This window comes from Anolis carolinensis, chromosome 4 (assembly GCF_035594765.1).
Source record: "Anolis carolinensis isolate JA03-04 chromosome 4, rAnoCar3.1.pri, whole genome shotgun sequence".
In the NCBI taxonomy this organism is placed as follows: Eukaryota; Metazoa; Chordata; class Lepidosauria; order Squamata; family Dactyloidae; genus Anolis; species Anolis carolinensis.
The window spans coordinates 143,805,254-143,824,411 of NC_085844.1; the positions used below are offsets into that span (position 1 = coordinate 143,805,254).

Genomic DNA, 19,158 nt, shown 5'->3' on the forward strand with positions numbered 1-19,158 from the left:
CCTAAGACCATTGGAAATATGTGTTTTCTGGTAGTCTCTTAGGCGACCACTGTAAAATGGTCATTTGACTCTCCCCCAAGGGTTGCAACCCCCAGGTTGAGAAATGTTGCTCTGTATGGTGGCCTTTTCTTTCTTCATGTGGACCAGTAGCCACATGAAGACCATTTTAGATAAAAAGGGATTAGAAGAAAAATCCCAGTGCCAAAGATTGTGGCCCCTTCTACACTGCCATATAAAATCCAGATTATCTGCTATGAACTGCATTATATGGCAGTGTAGACTCATATCATCCAGTTCAAAGTAGATAATGTGGATTATCTGATTTGATAATCTGGATTATCTGGCAGTTTAGAAGGGGCCTGCACTACCAATGAAACAAACAGCAAGAATATTGAATATTATAGCCATTTATTCTATTTTAAAATTTTTCTGTATTATTCTACATCACTCCAATTGTTTAGGAAAGCAAGATCAAGGAAGGACATTTGTTTGGACAGAATTATAATTTTGCATTAACATGAATTGCAACAAATGGGTCTTCAGCAGTGTTGCTGATCTGAAAATAAGCTTTGCCATCACCTTGGACTTCAATTCTGATTCCAGTGCAGCTTTTCCCCTCTTTTTCACCAGAAATTATATCACAATATGTGCCTGCAGGAAGACCGGTTTGCAGTGTTTCAGACAAGTTCCTGTTTGACAGGGAGATAAAAAGTATTAGACATTTAAATAATCCCTTTTCCTAATAAAACTTTACACAATAAACAAATGTGGTTTGTCCAAGACTATCATTCCCTTATGTAGTGGCCAATACCAAAGTACTCTTTTGCTTCATGAAACCGTCTCACCTTGTTAGAATCATTACACACTAATAGATATATAACTGATGTCGATTAGGTTCGTATTGCTGCCTTTCTATGGAAGATTCTGTGATGGTTTCATGAAGCACAGTTCAATGCTTTGTGTGATATGATATAGCATAGCAGGGGTGAGTAAGTGCCGGCTCTTGGGGGCCAAATCATTTGATGGTTTCCTAGTTTTTATGCAAGGTTTTTCCCATTCTCTCTGCATGTCTGCATACATCCCTCCTTCTCATGGTTTGCAGGAATTGAGCTCAAAGATACGTACATTTTTGGTCTCACCATTTCACCTTTAGCCCTTGCTCACCACAGAAATGCACTTACATGCACTCTTTTCTCTGATGTTGAATTTGCCTTCCACTTCAAAAGAGGTTGGTCAACCTTATAGGCACACTTCCAAGTAAGATAGTGATAGTTTCAGCATCTAAAAAAACCTCAGCCTACTTACCAGTCGTCATTATTAAAGACAATGAATCCTTTGTTGCCACGACCAAATGCCACTTGATTACTATTATTGTCCCACCAATTGGTAAAAGCCTGTCCATCAACAACATTGCGGAAAATAGCCATATTCCTTTGGAAGGGGAGAGGAGAAACAGCATTAAATTTTTTATATAGGAGTACCATTATGTGCCATCTTGGTAACAATACAAGCTGATCCCAAGTGCTGACATATCAAAAGTCAGCAAAAACATTTTGAAAAAATTGTAACAAAACATAGTGATGAAAAGGTAAGGGCAACATCTAGAATTCGACATGAGACATGAATATTTGCAAGTGGACATTCAGATACATGAAATGAAGTGAGTAGTATTGCAATGTCCTTCTTCATCTAGGGAAGTGGTTCTCAACCTGTGGGTCCCCAAATGTTTTGGCCTTCAACTCCCAGAAATCCTAACAGCTGGTAAACTGGCTGGGATTTTGGGGAGTTGTAGGCCAAAACACCGGGGGACCCACAGGTTGAGAACCACTCATCTACAATCTGACAATGTATAAAGGTCCACTGAGCAATATAAGCAAGTGGAGGGACTCAAGCAGCCTAACCCTGATGTGAAAGGGACTCAAGTGAGTCTTGGAGCACCCCAAGATACATCTAAAGACTGGACAGGAAGTTCCAGAGTACAAAGTGTCAGAAATGTCCAATACTGTATGCTAATTTGGCAGTTTGGATTAACATACCAAGCACTTCTGATATACAAATTGTCAAATTAACATGGCTTTTGAGGGACAAAACAATTGAAAATTTCCTGAAAGAATGGGAAAGATTTATGGACTTTTTGACCAACAATGAAAACGAATACTGTAACAATTTGTAGCTATGATTATTAGTAATATGGATTGTGATTGATAATGATAAACTGGTATATATGTTTCACTTCATTACAGTTTGAGTGGAGGGGTCAATGTATTAGTGTTTTGTTTGTGTTTTATTTCAGCATTTGTCTCAGTAACATATGTGTGTATCTTTATATGTGTGTATCTTTTTCCTCATTCCTTTTTTGTTTTGTTTTTTCTTGTTCTTTAGCTGTGTGTCATATAATTTGATGTGCACTGTCCATCTTCATAATCAGAGAAGTAGCTTCTGTTAGAAGGTAGGTACAGATTAAGCATTTTTTTCTGAATTTTCAGATCAATTTACAGCTCAAACATAAGACTCCTTGAATTTATATACAGATTCTGCCTCTTTGTTCAGATATACACAATTTCCTCAAATTCTCTGTTCATTTACCCACTCTAGCGTGGTATTAGAGAGAGGAAAGACCATTCAGAAAGACATGGAGATGAGGAGAGTGAAAGAGAATCTCTACTTCATGTACATGACCTTTAATATTTTTATCTATACTCATCTTTTTTCTTAAAATAGAACTCATGGCTCCTTATTTTTCATATCCATAAATATTGAAATAGTCATGGAATATCAAAGTTGTATAATTAAAATTCATACCGATCTTTCACTCTTTTTTTTCCTGGTTTAAGAAAATTTCAAAATTTCAGTTACATTTAAATTTTGTTAAATAATTTTCACTATTAAAAAATCAGTTTAAAACCTACTCATTTAAAACTTTGAGGCTAGAACATATTGGCTAAACAGAATAGGCTTTCCCTCATCACTCTTCAAAGTGCCTAAAAACCAATACCAAGTGAAGCATAATTAAGTTGACTGAAAGCGATCTTATCTATAGGTTGGATAAAGTTTACATTTTCCTAACCTTATTTGACGCCATCGATGTTCACAGACCCACCCATTGCCACAGGTTGTATCTGGATTAATGGTGACTGACTTAGTTGAGCCATCAGAATTGCTTGGAGGTCCCATCCAGTCATTCACATCCTAGTTACAGGACATATATTGTTAGGGCAAAAATACTAGATAACTGTTGACAGATCTGCAGACAAAATACATTTCTTAGAACTTATATACAAGGAAATATAATTGAAAACATTTAACTGAGTAGCTCAAAAATATTCCAAATGAAGCTGTACATGCAACAAATGAGATAAAGTACACTCCTGGGGATCATATCATAATTGTTATCCTGAGTTCACGTAAACAGCAATTTTTCCAAGATGCGGGACTACGATAATCTTTAAAGTTAAGAAGCTACACGGTTCTGACAATAAGATTATGATAGCTATGAAACTTAGGAGCACAGTTAACTTTTGCATTCTCTGTCATTTCTAATTTGGTAAAAAATTATTATATTTATTTATACCCTGCTTTATCTCTCCCGAAGCTGCTTAACATAAAAATATTAGCATATAATTTAAAATATACAATAAAGCAAACATTAAAGCAGCATTAAATTTAAACAATATTTTTTAAAATTCAGTCAAAATCCATTAAAACATATTCAAGTTAAATTAATATTGGACCTGAGGTTTAAAAGATAGTCAATTTAGGAAAGGAAAGGCATTTCTATAGACCATCACCCTCCAATTGTGCTTTAAATCGTATGTGATTCATCACGAGTCTAGTTATAGTGAAAGAACCATAACAAAAGTGACTCATTCTTTAATCTAATACAGTCCATGTAAGCCTATTTTTGTTATTTTGCCCAACAAAAAGCTCTTTTCAGCTCCTTTAACACATACTCCTACTCCTATCACCCCATAACCAAAATGTGCAGGTTTTCTTGAACTTGTGGAACAGTGAAAATAAATAGCTTGCACTAAATAATTGAGAAATACTTAGAACCAATTAGACATTGTTACTACTAATGACACAATAGGAACTGACCTTTCCATCCACAAAATTCCTTGACCAACGGAAACTTGACATGATTCGAGTAAAACCATAGGGGTGAGCAAGCATGAAACCAATTGCCATTTTGTAGAGTCTGAAAACGGGGTAGGGAGAGAAAGGTTAAAAAAAGACTCAGAAATCAAAGTTTATATTTCTTTTGGTAGATGAGAGATGAAGAACAGTTAGGCCTTCAAAAGTGTTCCTCACCTAGGATCCCAAAAAGTCAAAATGGAAGCTCCGCCAGCACCATGTCCTCTCTGGTTATCATGATTATCCACAAAAACCAGAGCTCTGTCAGAAGACATGAAACCCCAGCCTTCACCCCAGTTCCTAAAGAAAATGAAGGAAGTGAAAATTAATTGGAAACAGTACTTGTAAGATGCTAAAGAATATTGAACCTTCAGTTGTATCCTTGTTTGAAATACATGAAAAAATTACTTTAGATAAGCCATCTTTTCTCCATTCCACCTGCGAATGACTGTCCCTAATTTTGCACCATATTTGAATTCTGTTACCCGGCCATTTCCGAAGTATTCACTGGCTGAGATGGCCTCTCCACCCAAATCAATCACCTGAAAAGTGAAAAAAAACACCATTTATTTCAAGGTGTGGAACAAGCCCTTTCTTTCTCCATCTCATATATAAACTCAGATACAAAAGTTGGCTGGTCCACACTTTTCATTTACGGTCTTGTCTACATTAGCCAAAAACATTGGCCTTGCTTTAAATTGAAAGTTGGCTGCCTTCATGACGCACAGTCACTTCTCAGGCATATCCCAGGAGTTGTTTTGTTTTGTTTCATTCATTTCCCCACCCCACCCCCACTCTTGAGCAAAGTCAGGGGATACATCAGAGTTTGCTAGAAACTCCAGAGTATCCTGCAGTTTTAGAGCAGTCTAGTTTGGGTTAGATTCAACCTGATCTGTCATCCAGATGGGACACTGGCATCTGTTTATCAGCTCAGGGAAAGGACATGGATCCTGTCCATATCATTGCCACCATCAATAGCTCCCACACCTTCATGCTTTTGAAGTCAACAAGGGTACCTATATTGACTGGGACATAGAGCTCTGTGGACAACTAGGAGAATGGTGGAGACACAGAGGAACTAGAATGCACATCATCCCAGCAGAGTGACTGCACTCCCCAATAGTGTGAAAAAGAACTCTGGATTCCTCTCAATGCAGATTAACCCTATGACAGGTCATACATTCAACTGTGACTTGTGTAGTATTGACTAACGAGGTCATATGATACCAATGTAAGTTTAAATTGAAAGAATAAATAAAATGGGTTCCATATTACATAAGGTTTGCAGCCAATCCGTTTCCTGACCAGCGTGCCCATAGGATACTGAAGTTTGCAAACACAACTCTATAGTGTCTGCATTACTGCCTCACTCATTGCTCTCTTGACTATATAACATCAAGCACCTCAAGATTAGCATTACATATTGTGGAAAAATATTAGGCTCCAGCTGTTCACATAAAAATCTAAATGTAAACTGTGTGTAGACTAGAATAAAGTTAGGCATGTCCTTAAGATAGAAGAAGTGAAATATACAAAAAGATAGGTCTCACTTAATGAAGACTCTGTCAAACGTTTATTTTCATGTCTTCCCAGCTCTCCTAACTCTGTTTACAGAGCTATACCCGTATCCATATTATTTCTGACTATTGTTCAATGCAAGTGAAATGTGATGAGAGTTCCTTGATAATGCTGTTGAGCTTTCAAACTTACCCTTTAAAGGTGCAGATCCCAGAGCCCCCCTGCCAGTATATCCAGTGTAGTAAAAACATTTATTATGTTGACAACTTAAGAAATTGCCCATCTTACAATTTTCTCAAACTAACACTATATGTGTTTAATATTTTGCTTTGAGACAACAGATCAACTAATCACCTCTTGAAAGATGAATGGCTTTGTTCCTTCAGGAAACCAACTTGTGTTCAAATTCTTTAGCTTGTCTAAAAATGCTTTCATGTCCCCAGGCCACATATGTTTGGAAGCGTCAATCCGAAATCCTGCTACTCCAATGTCAATCAGGCGATTCATAAAGTTAGCAACTGTTGAGCGCACATAGTCCTTCTCCAGAGCAAGGTCAAGAAGACTAACAAGGCGACAATCACGGACCTGTTTAGAAATATGATTTTGAAATGTCAATTCTATGGTGTGTCTGCATGTGCCCTTAAGCCACCTGTTGACTTACAGTAATACCATAAGGGTTTTCTTAGGTAAAGAACACTCATACATAGTTTTGTCAGATCCTTCCTCAGAAAAATAGTTTTCATTGCCAGTCTCCTATCTAAATATTCACCAGAGCTCACCCTGCTTAGCTTCTAAAATCAGACAAGATCTATCAAATTCATTTTCACTGGGGGTCACATCAGCTTTACAGTTGCTTTCAGAGAGCTATTTGTATTTATAAAACTGTATAAATATATTATTTGACATATTGTTAAATAACCTGAGGCACCATATCACACATCATCCTCATTAATTGACCACATTCTGAAAATGACAACAAACAAAATTCAAAACGCAAACACAACCATTCAAAATGCTACATGGTCTGAAATCCACCCAAACCTCCTGGGCCACACAAAGTGACATGGAGGGCCTTGAGTTTGACACATGTGTTTTGGGGTAATAACATCCTACAGCTATAACTCAGTGATAGAGTATATAAAAATTATTCCACATTTATTCAATTCTTTGACATACTAAAACCTTTTGCATCCAGACCTGAGAGTGGAACATGATGTTGATCACAAGTAACCTCTGATCGGTAGGTCAGTCAGTCAGACTGTCTATGTATGTATGTATCTTTCTGTCTATCTATCATCTATTCATCTGCTTGATTTTGCATTTCAACCAGCTGAAAGAACAACAAAATAAAGAAAGAGCAATAAAGAAAACAGCCCCAGAGTTTACCTGGTAAGCATCATTGTAATTTTCAATCTCTCCACTATATGTTTTGCATTTCCCATCATTGAAGTCCCATGCTGAATAAGGGACTGCAGGAAAGTCACGGGTACCGGCATTAAAATAGCTTCCACAAGTAGAATGGGTGCCTTCTCCACCTCCAGATCCACACATGTGGTTGACTACAGCATCAACATAGATATGTACCTGATTGAGAAAAAAAATGTTTAAGTTATTTTCGTGAAGCAATGTGAAGGGATATCCTAGATTTCACCCTTTCTTTAGTTTATTTTCATTTTGTTACAATAGTGGCATTGAAGATGCCTCCTTATGGCTGGTCAACCAAATGATGCTTTTTTTACTCTTCTGAAATCAGGGTCTATGCTGTCAAACGGGGGGTCTACAGTTGCAATGTGATAAATTGTAGATCCCCTGTTTGACAGCATAGACCCTGATTTCAGAAGAGTAAAAAAAAAAGTTGCAATGTGATAAATGGGGGACACGGAAAAAGCCTCCTCGAAGACTGAGTAAATCCAGTCGGGCGTCCCCTGGGCAACGTTTCTTGTAAACGGCTGATCTTTCCAACCCAAAAGCATTGCATTGCTTTTAAACATTTTTTTAACATTTTAAATGTGTTTTATCTCTCCACAAATGGATGAACACCAAAGGTCTTTATCAAGACCATTGCTGACAATTATATCTATTAATATAGAAGGTTTGTCACTTGCTAAGGAAGAGCTATTAGCCAAAATGTCTGAGGACATCTCGTGTGACATTTTATGTATACAGGAAACACACAGAGACATCACAATGAGAAGACCAAAAATTCTTGGAATGCAACTGGCAGTGGAACGACCTCACAGGCAATATGGTAGTGCCATTTTTGTACGATTTGGTATAGCAATATCTGCAACCTCTCTCACAGAAGTGAACAACATTGAAATCCTATCTATGAAACTGGATAGCTGCAGTGTATCTTCACTCTACAAACCACCTGGGGCTGATTTCTATTTTACGCCCCCAACCAATCATGAAGCCCATTTTATTGTGGGAGATTTCAATAGCCATAGCTGTGTCTGGGGCTATGATGAAGATGACAGAAATGGTGAAGCAGTTCTAACATGGGCCAACAATAGTAGAATGTGCCTCCTTCATGACAGTAAATTACCACCATCTTTTAATAGCGGCCGATGGAAGCGTGGTTATAACCCTGATCTGATTTTTGTAAAGGAAAGCATAATCCACCAATGCATTAAAAGGGTATTAAACCCGATACCTAATACTCAGCACAGACCGATATGCTGCGTAGCGTATGCAGCTGTAAGACCAAAAAGTGTCCCATTCCGCAGAAGATATAACTTCAATAAAGCTAACTGGACAAAGTTTACAGAGACCTTGGAAGCAGCTATTTCTGATATAGAACCTTCTATAGAAAATTATGACCTGTTTGTAGAAGCTGTGAAAAGATCCTCGAGGCTCTCAATCCCTAGAGGCTGTCACACAAGCTACCTACCAGGCCTAAATGAAGAATCACTAAATCAGCTACAAGAATATCTCAGACTATTTCAAGAGAATCCATATAGTGATGTGATTATAGCAGCAGGCCAAAAACTATCTACAGCCATAGCTAATGCTAAGAAAGACCGCTGGATAGAGCTGCTTGAGAACCTTGACATGTCCAAGCCGAAAAGCCTGGCAATTGCTGAGACGCCTGGATAGTGACCCTCTGGTCAACCATGGACATGTAAACGTAACACCAGACCAGATAGCTTACCAGCTAATTCAGAATGGGAAAACCAATGGCAGCAGAGTAAAGATGAAAATCAACAGGGTGCCAGAACTTGAAACCCACCAGTTGTCTTCTCCTCTAAACCTGAAAGAACTCAGAGAAGCCATCAAGCAATGTAAAACTGGTAAAGCACCTGGCCTAGATGACTTAATGATGGAGCAAATCAAACACTTGGGGCCTAAAACTGAAAACTGGCTTTTGAAATTCTATAATCAATGCTTGGCACACAAACAGATTCCCAGAGCATGGAGGAAAACTAAGATCATTGCCATTTTAAAACCTGGTAAAGATGCCTCCAATGCCAGGAACTACCGACGGATCTCCCTCTTATGTCATCTATATAAAGTCTATGAGAGGATGCTATTAAATCGATTAGGACCTGTCATCAAACCTAAGCTTATTGCACAACAAGCAGGTTTCAGACCAGGGAAAAACTGCACAGGTCAAATTCTCCATCTGACTGAGCATATCGAGGAAGGCTATGAGAAAGGCTGCACCATGAGAACAGTTTTTGTGGACCTTACGGCAGCATATGACACGGTGCAACATAGAAAAATGCTGCATAAAGTCTACCATATTACCCGGGACTTTGACTTTACAAAAACTGTCCAGACCCTCCTGGAAAACCGCAGCTTGTATGTGGAGTTTCAGGGCAGGAAAAGTAGATGGAGGAGGCAAAAGAATGGTTTACCCCAAGGAAGTGTTCTTGCACCGACCTTATTTAACATCTTCACGAACGATCAGCCACAACCACCACTCACAAAGAGCTTTATATATGCTGATGACCTTGGCCTTACAACACAAGCAAAAGATTTTGAAACAGTTGAAAACCAGCTCACTAATGCCTTGAAAGATCTCTCCAGCTACTACAAAGAGAACCACCTGAAGCCTAACCCTTCCAAGACACAAGTGTGTGCTTTCCACCTACCTAACCGTGAAGCCAACAGGAAACTGGAAGTTACTTGGGAAGGCCAAGAGCTCGAACACTGTTTCCATCCTAAATACCTTGGTGTCACCTTAGACCGAACACTAACATATAGGAAACACTGCATGAACACCAAGCACAAAGTAGCTGCACGCAATAACATCCTGCGGAAACTGACTGGAAGTGCATGGGAGGATTGATGACTTGAAGGTTGGGTTACTGACCTGAGGGTTGCTAGTTCGAATCCAACCTGGGGAGAGCGCGGATGAGCTCTCGCTATCAGCTCCATGCTGATAGCAACATGAGAGACATGAGAGAAGCCTCCCACAAGGATGATAAAAATATCAAAACATCTGGGCATCCCCTGGGCATCCTTGCAGACGGCCAATTCTGTCACACCAAAAGCGACTTGCAGTTTCTCAAGTCGCTCCTGACATGGAAAAAATTCTCATTCTTTGCCCGTTCCATCTACAATATTGGAATACTAACAAAGTTTGACCTGATGTGAGGATTGGTGTGACAATAGGTATAAAATTGTTTGCACGTGCACTGTAGAATGGAAAGCCAGAGACCCTCTTTTAGACTGAGGGGCAGATTTTATTTCAGAGAATAAGATAATAAAAGACATTGGTGAGACTAAAGGTCCAACTGGTCCAACCTCCAGGCATGAAAGAATACACAGTCAAAGCTCTTGTGAATCACATAACAGGTTTTTAAAACACTATCTACTCCTTCCATTCTTTCAAACATTCCAACTTATCAAACCAACGGAGACAGAGTTGGAACTTCATGGATTATTGGTGCATTTATGTCTCTATAATATACCAGAAGCATACAAGTCTTTTCAAAGTTACAGGAAATTATTTTACCATATTCCAAGTGTCCAAGGATGACTGAAACATGTAGTCCTAGCACTTTGTACTTTTGCTCCTGTTGCTTTGCTAATGACATATGTTATTTTAGAGTGGTGCACTCTAAATGAAGTGGGTTCATTTAATGTGTCCAGAGCCATTCTCCAAATTAATTCAATTGAAATGCCACCATTCAAATTGAGTTGATTATGCCAACTTCCCATGAGAAACATAGTCATATGTCTTGTAAGTTCTACAAGGTATCTTTCTGAAGGAACTGGTTTTCTGGTATCATCAACATGGAGCCAGAATTTATTTGATCTGAAAACACCCAGATAGTGATATTGTCAGGATTTCTGAGTTACTTACTCCAACATTGTTGCATCTGGTGACCATGTCTATGAATTCATTTTCACTCCCAGATCGTGAACATAGTTTGTAGCTGATGGGCTGATATCTTTCCCACCATGGCCTCCATGGATTTGTAATGACAATATTTTCATTTGGAGGGGAGATCTGTAAAAAAAAAAAAGGTATCATACAATGACACTGGATAAACAGTTCAGCCATTTAAGCAAAGGCATGTGATGCATCTTTACATACACTAGAGCAGGGGTCCTCAAACTTTTTAAGCCGAGGGCCGGTCCACAATCCTTCAGACTGTTGAGGGGCCGGATTATCATTTGAAAAAAAATACAAACAAATTCCAATTCACACTGCATATGTCTTATTTGTAGTGCGAGCCCCCAGATGGCGTAGTGGACTAAGTGACTTGAAGGTTGGGTTGCTGACCTGAAAGCTGCCAGGTTCGAATCCCACCTGGGGAGAGTGTGGATGAGCTCCCTCTATCAGCTCCAGCTCCATGCGGGGACATGAAGCCTCCCACAAGGATGGTAAAAACATCATAACATCCGGGCGTCCCCTGGGCAACGTCCTTGCAGACGGCCAATTCTCTCACTCCAGAAGCAACTCCAGTTGCTCCTGACACGAAAAAATAAAATAAAATTGTAGTGCAAAAACAACAACAAGAACAATGAAAGAACAATACGATATTTAAAAATAAAAACAATTTTAACCAACATACATTTATCAGGATTTCAATGGGAAGTGTGGTCCTGCTTCTGGCCAATGAGATAGTCAAGTTAATTGTTGTTGTTGTTGTTGTGTGCGTTCAAGTCATTTCAGACTTTGGGTGAGCCTAAGTCTAAAATTTATTTATTATTTATTTACTGCATTTATTTACTATAATAATAATAATAAAACTTCATTTATACCCCGCCACCATCTCCCCAACGGGGACTCGGGGCGGCTAACATGGGGCCATGCCCAGAGCAATACAATATAATAAAATATAAAATATAAAAATATACTACATTTGTATCACACCCTTCTCACCCCAGAGGGGACTCAGAGTGGTTTACAAATTATATGCACATACAATATATTATATTATTAGCATAGCACAATATTAGCATTATATGTTACTATATTGAACTATACCACTATACTGTAATATTATTAGTAATATTATATGTAATATAGAATATATAATTAATATTATTATATGGTATTATTATTAGGTTATATTGCATTACATTATAATATTATTATCAATATTATATGTATATACAATATATTATATTATAAAACTGAGGGCGGGGGCCAGGTAAATGACCTTGGAGGGCCGCATCCGGCCCCCGGGCCTTAGTTTGGGGACCCCTGCACTAGAGGCTTCAAAGCAACTGACAGATTTTGTATGTCAAAATAAAATAATATTAAAAACGAGCATGCTTTCTCCAATTCAGCTCCAAAAGTACTGGTTCAGAATCCCTTATGTGAAATACTTAAGACCAGAAAAGTTTTGGAGTTCAGATTGTTTTTTTTAAAAAAATGGAATAGCTTTATTTGTATATACATCTTTGAAATGAGACCCAAGTCTAAATATGAAAATCATTTATGCTTCATACACACTTTATACATATAGCCTGGCGATTTTATACACAATTTGTTAATACTTTTATGCATGAGGGAAAATTTGTATTATAAGGAATCATCAGAGAGCAAAGGTGACCATGCGGTCACCATGCGGACAATTTTACATTTTATAGTATTTCAGATTTCAGATTCCAGAATAAAGAATGTTCAGCCTGTATTTGATTTTTCCAAGCTTTCACAATGAATTCTCAACAAAGATTATACTGCTTATTATTTTATTTTATGACCCAGCAAACAAGATAGACATGCTGGATTTCCTATCACAAAATCACAAGTTGAACATTTCTCAAGTGTCTAGGACTGTGTGATGTATTTTCGGATGATGCGCGCAGATCCCAGTAGGGTGGCCTTTTGCAGTTGGCAGATCATAATTTTGTCAATGCCTATTGTTTCCAAATGGCGGCTGAGATCTTTTGGCACGGCACCCAATGTGCCGATCACCACCGGGACCACCTGCACTGGTTTCTGCCAGAGTCTTTGCAGTTCAATCTTGAGGTCCTGATAGCGGCTGAGTTTTCCTTGTTGTTTTTCGTCAATGCGACTGTCACCTGGGATTATATTATTATTATTATTATTATTATTATTATTATTATTATTATTATTATTATTATTATTATTTCCCTACCTCACCTTTTGGCTAGAGGCAGGGCACAACATAACCAATTCTTTTTCATTCAAACAAGTGTGAAAATTAGCAGTGGAGTGGGTTCACTGAAGCCAAATGCAAACCTCCAAGCTTTAGTTTAAACCAGAGATGGGAATCATGGATATTTGTAGATGTAGAACTACAAGTCCTACCAGCCCTAACCAACATAGTCAAGGATGACAGATGCTGTAAAATAATACACTTGGACTTCTGATATTCTAGGAATGTGGTATTATTTAATGAACATCAGGCCTGTAGCGAGGGGGCGGTTTTAGGGGTTCAACCCCCCCCCCCCCCGAAAATTTTCAGGTTATAAAAAAAAACCTGGTTTACTCATGAATTTTAACTGGTTAACCAAATCCCCATGCTAAGTCTATGAGACACAAAACATTAAGAGTCCCTCCAGGCACTATCTCAAGCAGATATTGACAGGTTTGTAGCGGGGAGGGGTGTGTGCAAGGGGTTAACCCCCCCCCCCCGAAAAAATTTTCTGGCTACAACCCTGATGAACATCTATTAAAGATTGAAATGCTCTTATTCCCATGATGCAAATGTCTGTTGAGCAACTCTGTATATATTTTAGTTTTAGTACATATTACCTGTGGGTAACTCTGCATAAAAACAATCAAATGTGAGTAGATCAATAGGTACCCCTCTGGCGGGAAGGTAACGGCGCTCCATGCAGTCATGCCAGCCACATGGCTCTTTGTCTTAGAAATGGAGTTGAGCACCAAACCCCAGAGTTGGACACGACTAGACTTAAGGTCAGGGGAAAATCTTTACCTTTACCCTAACCCTGCATACATTTAAGGTGCCACCATTTCATTGTGTTTTAGCATCCATTCAGATATTCAAATGGCAAATTTGGTGTGCTCAACCAGTTGCACAGCCTATAACACAAGAATGTAGCAGATTTAGAATCACAGATTTAGAAGAGACCACAAGAATCCAATCCAACTCACGGCTGTGCAGGAATATATTCAACGCCCTCGTGACAAACGCCAATTCACTCTTTGTTTAAAAACCTCCAAAGACTGATAAAAACTGATTCCAAAGAGACTACAGATGGAACAACATAAAAAGAGCCTCAGCTTGTTTAGGTGAAATGACCTGTATCCAAAACAAGTCAATTAAAAATTATGTTGTCACCTTGGTATCAAATTTTGTGCAGGACACATTAATTATGATGGGACATAATCACTACTTTCCAGGTCTTTGCCAAAGCACAATCCACTTCCAAATACATTTTTCAATATATTATTATTATTATTATTATTATTATTATTATTAATAATAATAATAATAATAATAATAATAATAATAATAACATTTCCCTACCTCGCCTTTTAGGAGCCCCGGTGGCGAAGTGCGTTAAAGCACTGAGCGACCGAAAGGTCCCAGGTTCAATCCCCGGGAGCTCCTGCCAACCTAGCAGTTCAAAAACATGCCAATGTGAGTAGATCAATAGGTACTGCTCCGGCAGGAAGGTAACGCACTCCATGCAGTTATGCTGGCCACATGACCTTGGAGATGTCTACGGACAACGCCGGCTCTTCGGCTTAGAAATGGAGATGAGCACCAACCCCCAGAGTCAGACATGACTGGACTTAACGTCAGGGGAAAACCTTTGCCTTTACCTTTTACCTCGCCTTTTGGCTAGAGGCAGGGCACAACATAATCAAATACATCTATAAAATCACATATTAAAACATAGTTAAAATGCAACCATAAAAGCATATATTAACACATCATCATATCAAAATACCTGAGACAAAAGTTAAAACACAATAAACATAGAATGTGATTTAAAAGTCAAAGTTAAAACTGGCTGGGTAGGGCTACCAATGAGAGAAGTCTTCAGTTGTGTTTCAAATTCCATCAGCTGATTTAGTTGTCAAAGCTATTCTGGCAGGTCATTCCAATGAAAAGGTGGCCAATGAAAAGGTTTTCTGGGTAACAGTTGCCAACTGGGTTTAGGCTGGTTGATACCTCCCAGAGGACCTTAGTGTCTGGGGCGGATTATACAGGAGAAGGTGATCCTGTAGGTAACCTTAACGCAAAGCATGGAGGGCTTGAAAGTTCAAAACCATCACTTTGTTCTTTTCCCAGAAACAAATTGGCAACCAGTGGTATGACTTTAGTAAAGGGGTGATATTCTCACTCCTAGATGTTCCTGTAACTAGTCTGGCTGCTGTGTTTTAAGCTAACTGGAATTTCCAACTAGCTAGAGAGGTAGCGCAATGTAAAGGGCATTGCAGAAGTCCAGCCTTGAGGCTCCCAGTGCTTGCACTTCCATCTTTAGGTCCTCCAATTCCAGGAAGGGGTGCAATTGGCATATCAGCAGAATCTGGTAATAAGCTTGAGAATGGCCTACCTGCACTCCACCATATCCATTAGGTGCCAGATAGCGCTCACACTCCAGAGCAATGTCAGCCCAACGCCATTCAAAGAGGTGGACAATAGAGGTCCTTCCAGACTTTGTATTTGGGTTGTACTGAGCCCAACAAAGCTCAAAAGCCACTAGGAGGAAAAAAATCTTCATACTGTTCAGGTCAATTTCGTCTCTGTGCTCGACTTCGCTGATTTCGGTGACTATTTATATGTTCCTGCTGCAGCTCAAAGTACACGTCAGTCATGAGACATTCAACCCACGATTGGTTTTATTTAGTTATTTCCCCGTAATCAAAGGTCATTCCATTTGAGGGTTTCAACAACATAACAGGTGAAGATAACAAACCAAATTCTCTGGCTAAGAACTTCAAATGCATAGACAAGGATAAGATTCAAGGTGATCTCTCATGCTCAGGTTCTCATCTGAATAGATTAGATAGCATTCCTCAAAAGAACGTACTGTGTATTAGAATGTTGCATATTAAACCAACATAAGACTGTGGGAGTTTCTAAACCATAGAATGAAGGTAGTTTGACACCACTATTAACTCTCGTGGCTCAATGCTATGAAATCATGGGAGTGGTAGTTTTACAAGACCTTTAATTTTCTCTTCTTAAGAAAGCCAGTGCCTTTCCAAACTACAAATTCCATGGTTCCATAGTAATACTATTGAGTAATGGCAATTAAACTGCATTAATTTTTTAATTCTAATGTGGATGGATTCTTGACCAAATTAGTTCAGGAGTTTACCATTGCCTCTATCTGAGGCTGAGAGAGTGGAATTTGCCCAAAGCTACTCAGAGGATTTCCATGTTAAGCAGGGACTTGCACCCTCAGTCTGAGTCCAATCTATTGCAATTGCAGATTCCCAGATTAGTTTAGTGTTTACACCTTATTTTATTTTATTTTTGGTTATTTAATATTTAATGTTTATTTTGCATAAGTGATATTTGTCTTTACTGTTCTAATGTAGCACAAATCCTGTGTAAAACCATACTACATATTTTGACATTAATATTGAAATCTGAAATTTATAAGGAAGGTCTTACTCAAATTACTACACCACATTGGACAGCAAACAAAATAATAACTCATGAAAATAAAAATCATAACAGAAAAGACAATAGTACAAGTAGTTCCCAAATTACAACCAAGACAGGTTCTGTAGGTTTGTTCTTGAACTGAATTTGTATTTAAGTCAGAACAGGTACATTTTTAAAGCGTAACTCCAGCCAAAAATATTATTAGTTTTGGATAGCATAGGTAACACCCCTGTGGTGTTTGTTTTGCTATCTGTGCTCCTGTTCAGAGGACTTCACCTAACTTTCTGTCCCTGTGATCATTGGATTTTGAACAAATTGGCTTGTGGAAACAATTGATGAGAAAGCTTCAGTTGATACACTTTTTTCCCCATGATAACTCTTCCAGGAGTGAATTTCTCTTCCGAAGGGTCAATTTCTCACACTTCCTGTTGTCTCATCCTCATTGTTATCTCTGAGTCATTTGTAAATCAGATGTTTGTAACTCAGGGGCTACCTGGACATTACAAAGATAACATATTTTTAAAAACAAATTCTAAAAATATTGTGTTTATTGCCCTTTTTTTTAAAAAAAAAAGCATTAAAACTCTAAATGGAGTCCACTATTTAGTAGAAAGCCCTCTTTCAAATGACAGTCAAGAAGACCTCTGCTGATAATTTTCTGCAGATCTTATTCACTAGGAACATTCACTGCAAAACAGAAGGGGAACCCCAGATAGTCACGCCCTGAGCAATTTGGGGTTTTAAAGGTTAAATTCAAAATGTAATTTGAGTCTGGAAAACAAGTTTAAAATAAGAGGAGTAGCACTGCATTTGTAAAGTGCAAATTAGGTGCCCTACCAATTACACAGCTTTTGCCCATGTTTTAATATTAATCAGCCCCATGAATATTATGGTCCAACAAATTTAAAAATAAAACAATTTAAAAATTGTCGTATGGTTCTGTTTTTATTATGTGTATTGTATTGTATTGTTTTGATCATGTTGGAAATTGCACTGAGTCCTCTGAGGAGAGGGCAGTATATAAATAAATTTTATTATTATTTATATATTATAACACATCCAATGCTTGATTTTAATCTTAGAATGGCTAGCCCTTTTTATGTTAACCAAGGTCCTTTCTACACTGCCGTATAATGCAGATAATCAAAGAAGATAATCAACATTATCTGCTTTGAACTGGATTATGATTCTACACTGCCATATAATCCAGTTCAAAGCAGACAATCTGGATTTTATAAGGCAGTGTAGCAGGGGCCCAAGAGAAACTCCAGCTAGTTTTCTCATTCGCCACTAATCTCTGATAGATTCTTCCTCAGCAGAGATGTATGGGTCCTTCCACACAGCCATATAACCCAAAATATCAAGGCAGATAACCCACAATATCTGCTTTGCACTTGATTATCTAAGTCCACACTGTCATATAATCCAGTTCAATGTGGATTTTAATACAGCTGTGCGGAAGCGGCTTAAGTTAAACTGTACAGTGCAGATGTCTGGTGTAGCCTTTCATTATTCTTATCCTGAAAATCCAAATGAAATATCACAAACTCCATATGGCATCACACTTTTGTTTTGTTATAGGACAGGGGACAATTAGCAAGATCAATCAGATTGCTGTTATACCAAGAGCATAAGGTAGCATTATGCACACATGGATTTGCTACCAAAATGCTTTACATTTTTATTTTCTGTTAGCAAATTTGTCCATGTTGCGTGTGAATGGCCTCATCAGAGACCACTACTCTGTGATATGACCAAAGAAATCTGTGGAAATGTTTTTCACATGAAAGCAACGATAAAGTCCACCAAAGTCTGGTTCAAAGGGTAACCAGAGTCTGAACTGGTTATAAACTATCCATTATCAAATGTGTGATTTTGCACACTTGTACCTCCACCAACCTTTTGGTGATCTCTCCGCCTCTTGTCAGCTCCTTACATCCCCTTCCATTTTATTCAAGACGTTCTGTCCCCCCTAAAGACAATCCATAGTGACATGGGCTGAGATGGAGAAGGAGAAGAAATCTCCCTTTTTTCATGTCTTCAAATTCATTTTAAGGTCCTCCTCCAGTGGGCATGTTATGTGATGTAATTCTGATGAACTTCCACTGAGGTCCAGAAATATTTTTCTAGCAAACATACAGTACACTAAGGGCCCTTCCACACAGCCATATAACCCAGAATATCAAGGAGCCCCAATGGTGCAGCAGGTTAAACTGCTGAGCTGCTGAACTTGCTGATCGAAAGGTTGGCAGTTCGAATCCGGGAAGAGGGGTGAGCTCCCGCTGTTAGCCCCAGCTTCTGCCAACCTAGCAGTTCGAAATGCAAATGTGAGTAGACCTATAAGTACTGCTCCGGCAGGAAGGTAACAGCACTCCATGTAGTCATGCCATCCACATGACCTTGGAGGTGCCTAGGGACAACGCTGGCTCTTCAGCTTAGAAATTGAGATGAGCACCAACTCCCAGAGTTGGGCATGATTAGACATAATGTC

At 38.6% G+C, this 19,158-nt stretch overlaps 1 protein-coding gene across 1 annotated transcript; it reads right to left on the bottom strand.

Annotated features, from left to right (window-relative positions):
• Window positions 1-391: 391 nt before the first annotated feature.
• Window positions 392-17,238, bottom strand: LOC100564911 (pancreatic alpha-amylase). Its single transcript, XM_003220078.4, has 10 exons — window positions 15,607-17,238; window positions 10,961-11,107; window positions 7,036-7,233; window positions 6,004-6,234; window positions 4,540-4,673; window positions 4,309-4,431; window positions 4,096-4,195; window positions 3,068-3,189; window positions 1,306-1,431; window positions 392-689 (listed from the first exon to the last, which is right to left on the bottom strand). The coding sequence occupies exons 1-10, from the start codon at window positions 15,772-15,774 to the stop codon at window positions 500-502; spliced, it is 1,539 nt and encodes a 512-aa protein (XP_003220126.2). The 5' UTR covers window positions 15,775-17,238; the 3' UTR covers window positions 392-499.
• Window positions 17,239-19,158: the final 1,920 nt, after the last annotated feature.

Excerpts from the sequence above, each read along its gene's own strand:
- LOC100564911 (XM_003220078.4), bottom strand. The coding sequence starts at position 15,774 with ATGAAGATTTTTTTCCTCCTAGTGGCTTTTGAGCTTTGTTGGGCTCAG. Across the intron at positions 4,432-4,539 it reads GAAAAGATGGCTTATCTAAA|GAACTGGGGTGAAGGCTGGG; the intron begins GTAATTTTTTCA and ends CATTTTCTTTAG. Across the intron at positions 690-1,305 it reads GTCTTTAATAATGACGACTG|GAACTTGTCTGAAACACTGC; the intron begins GTAAGTAGGCTG and ends CCTGTCAAACAG.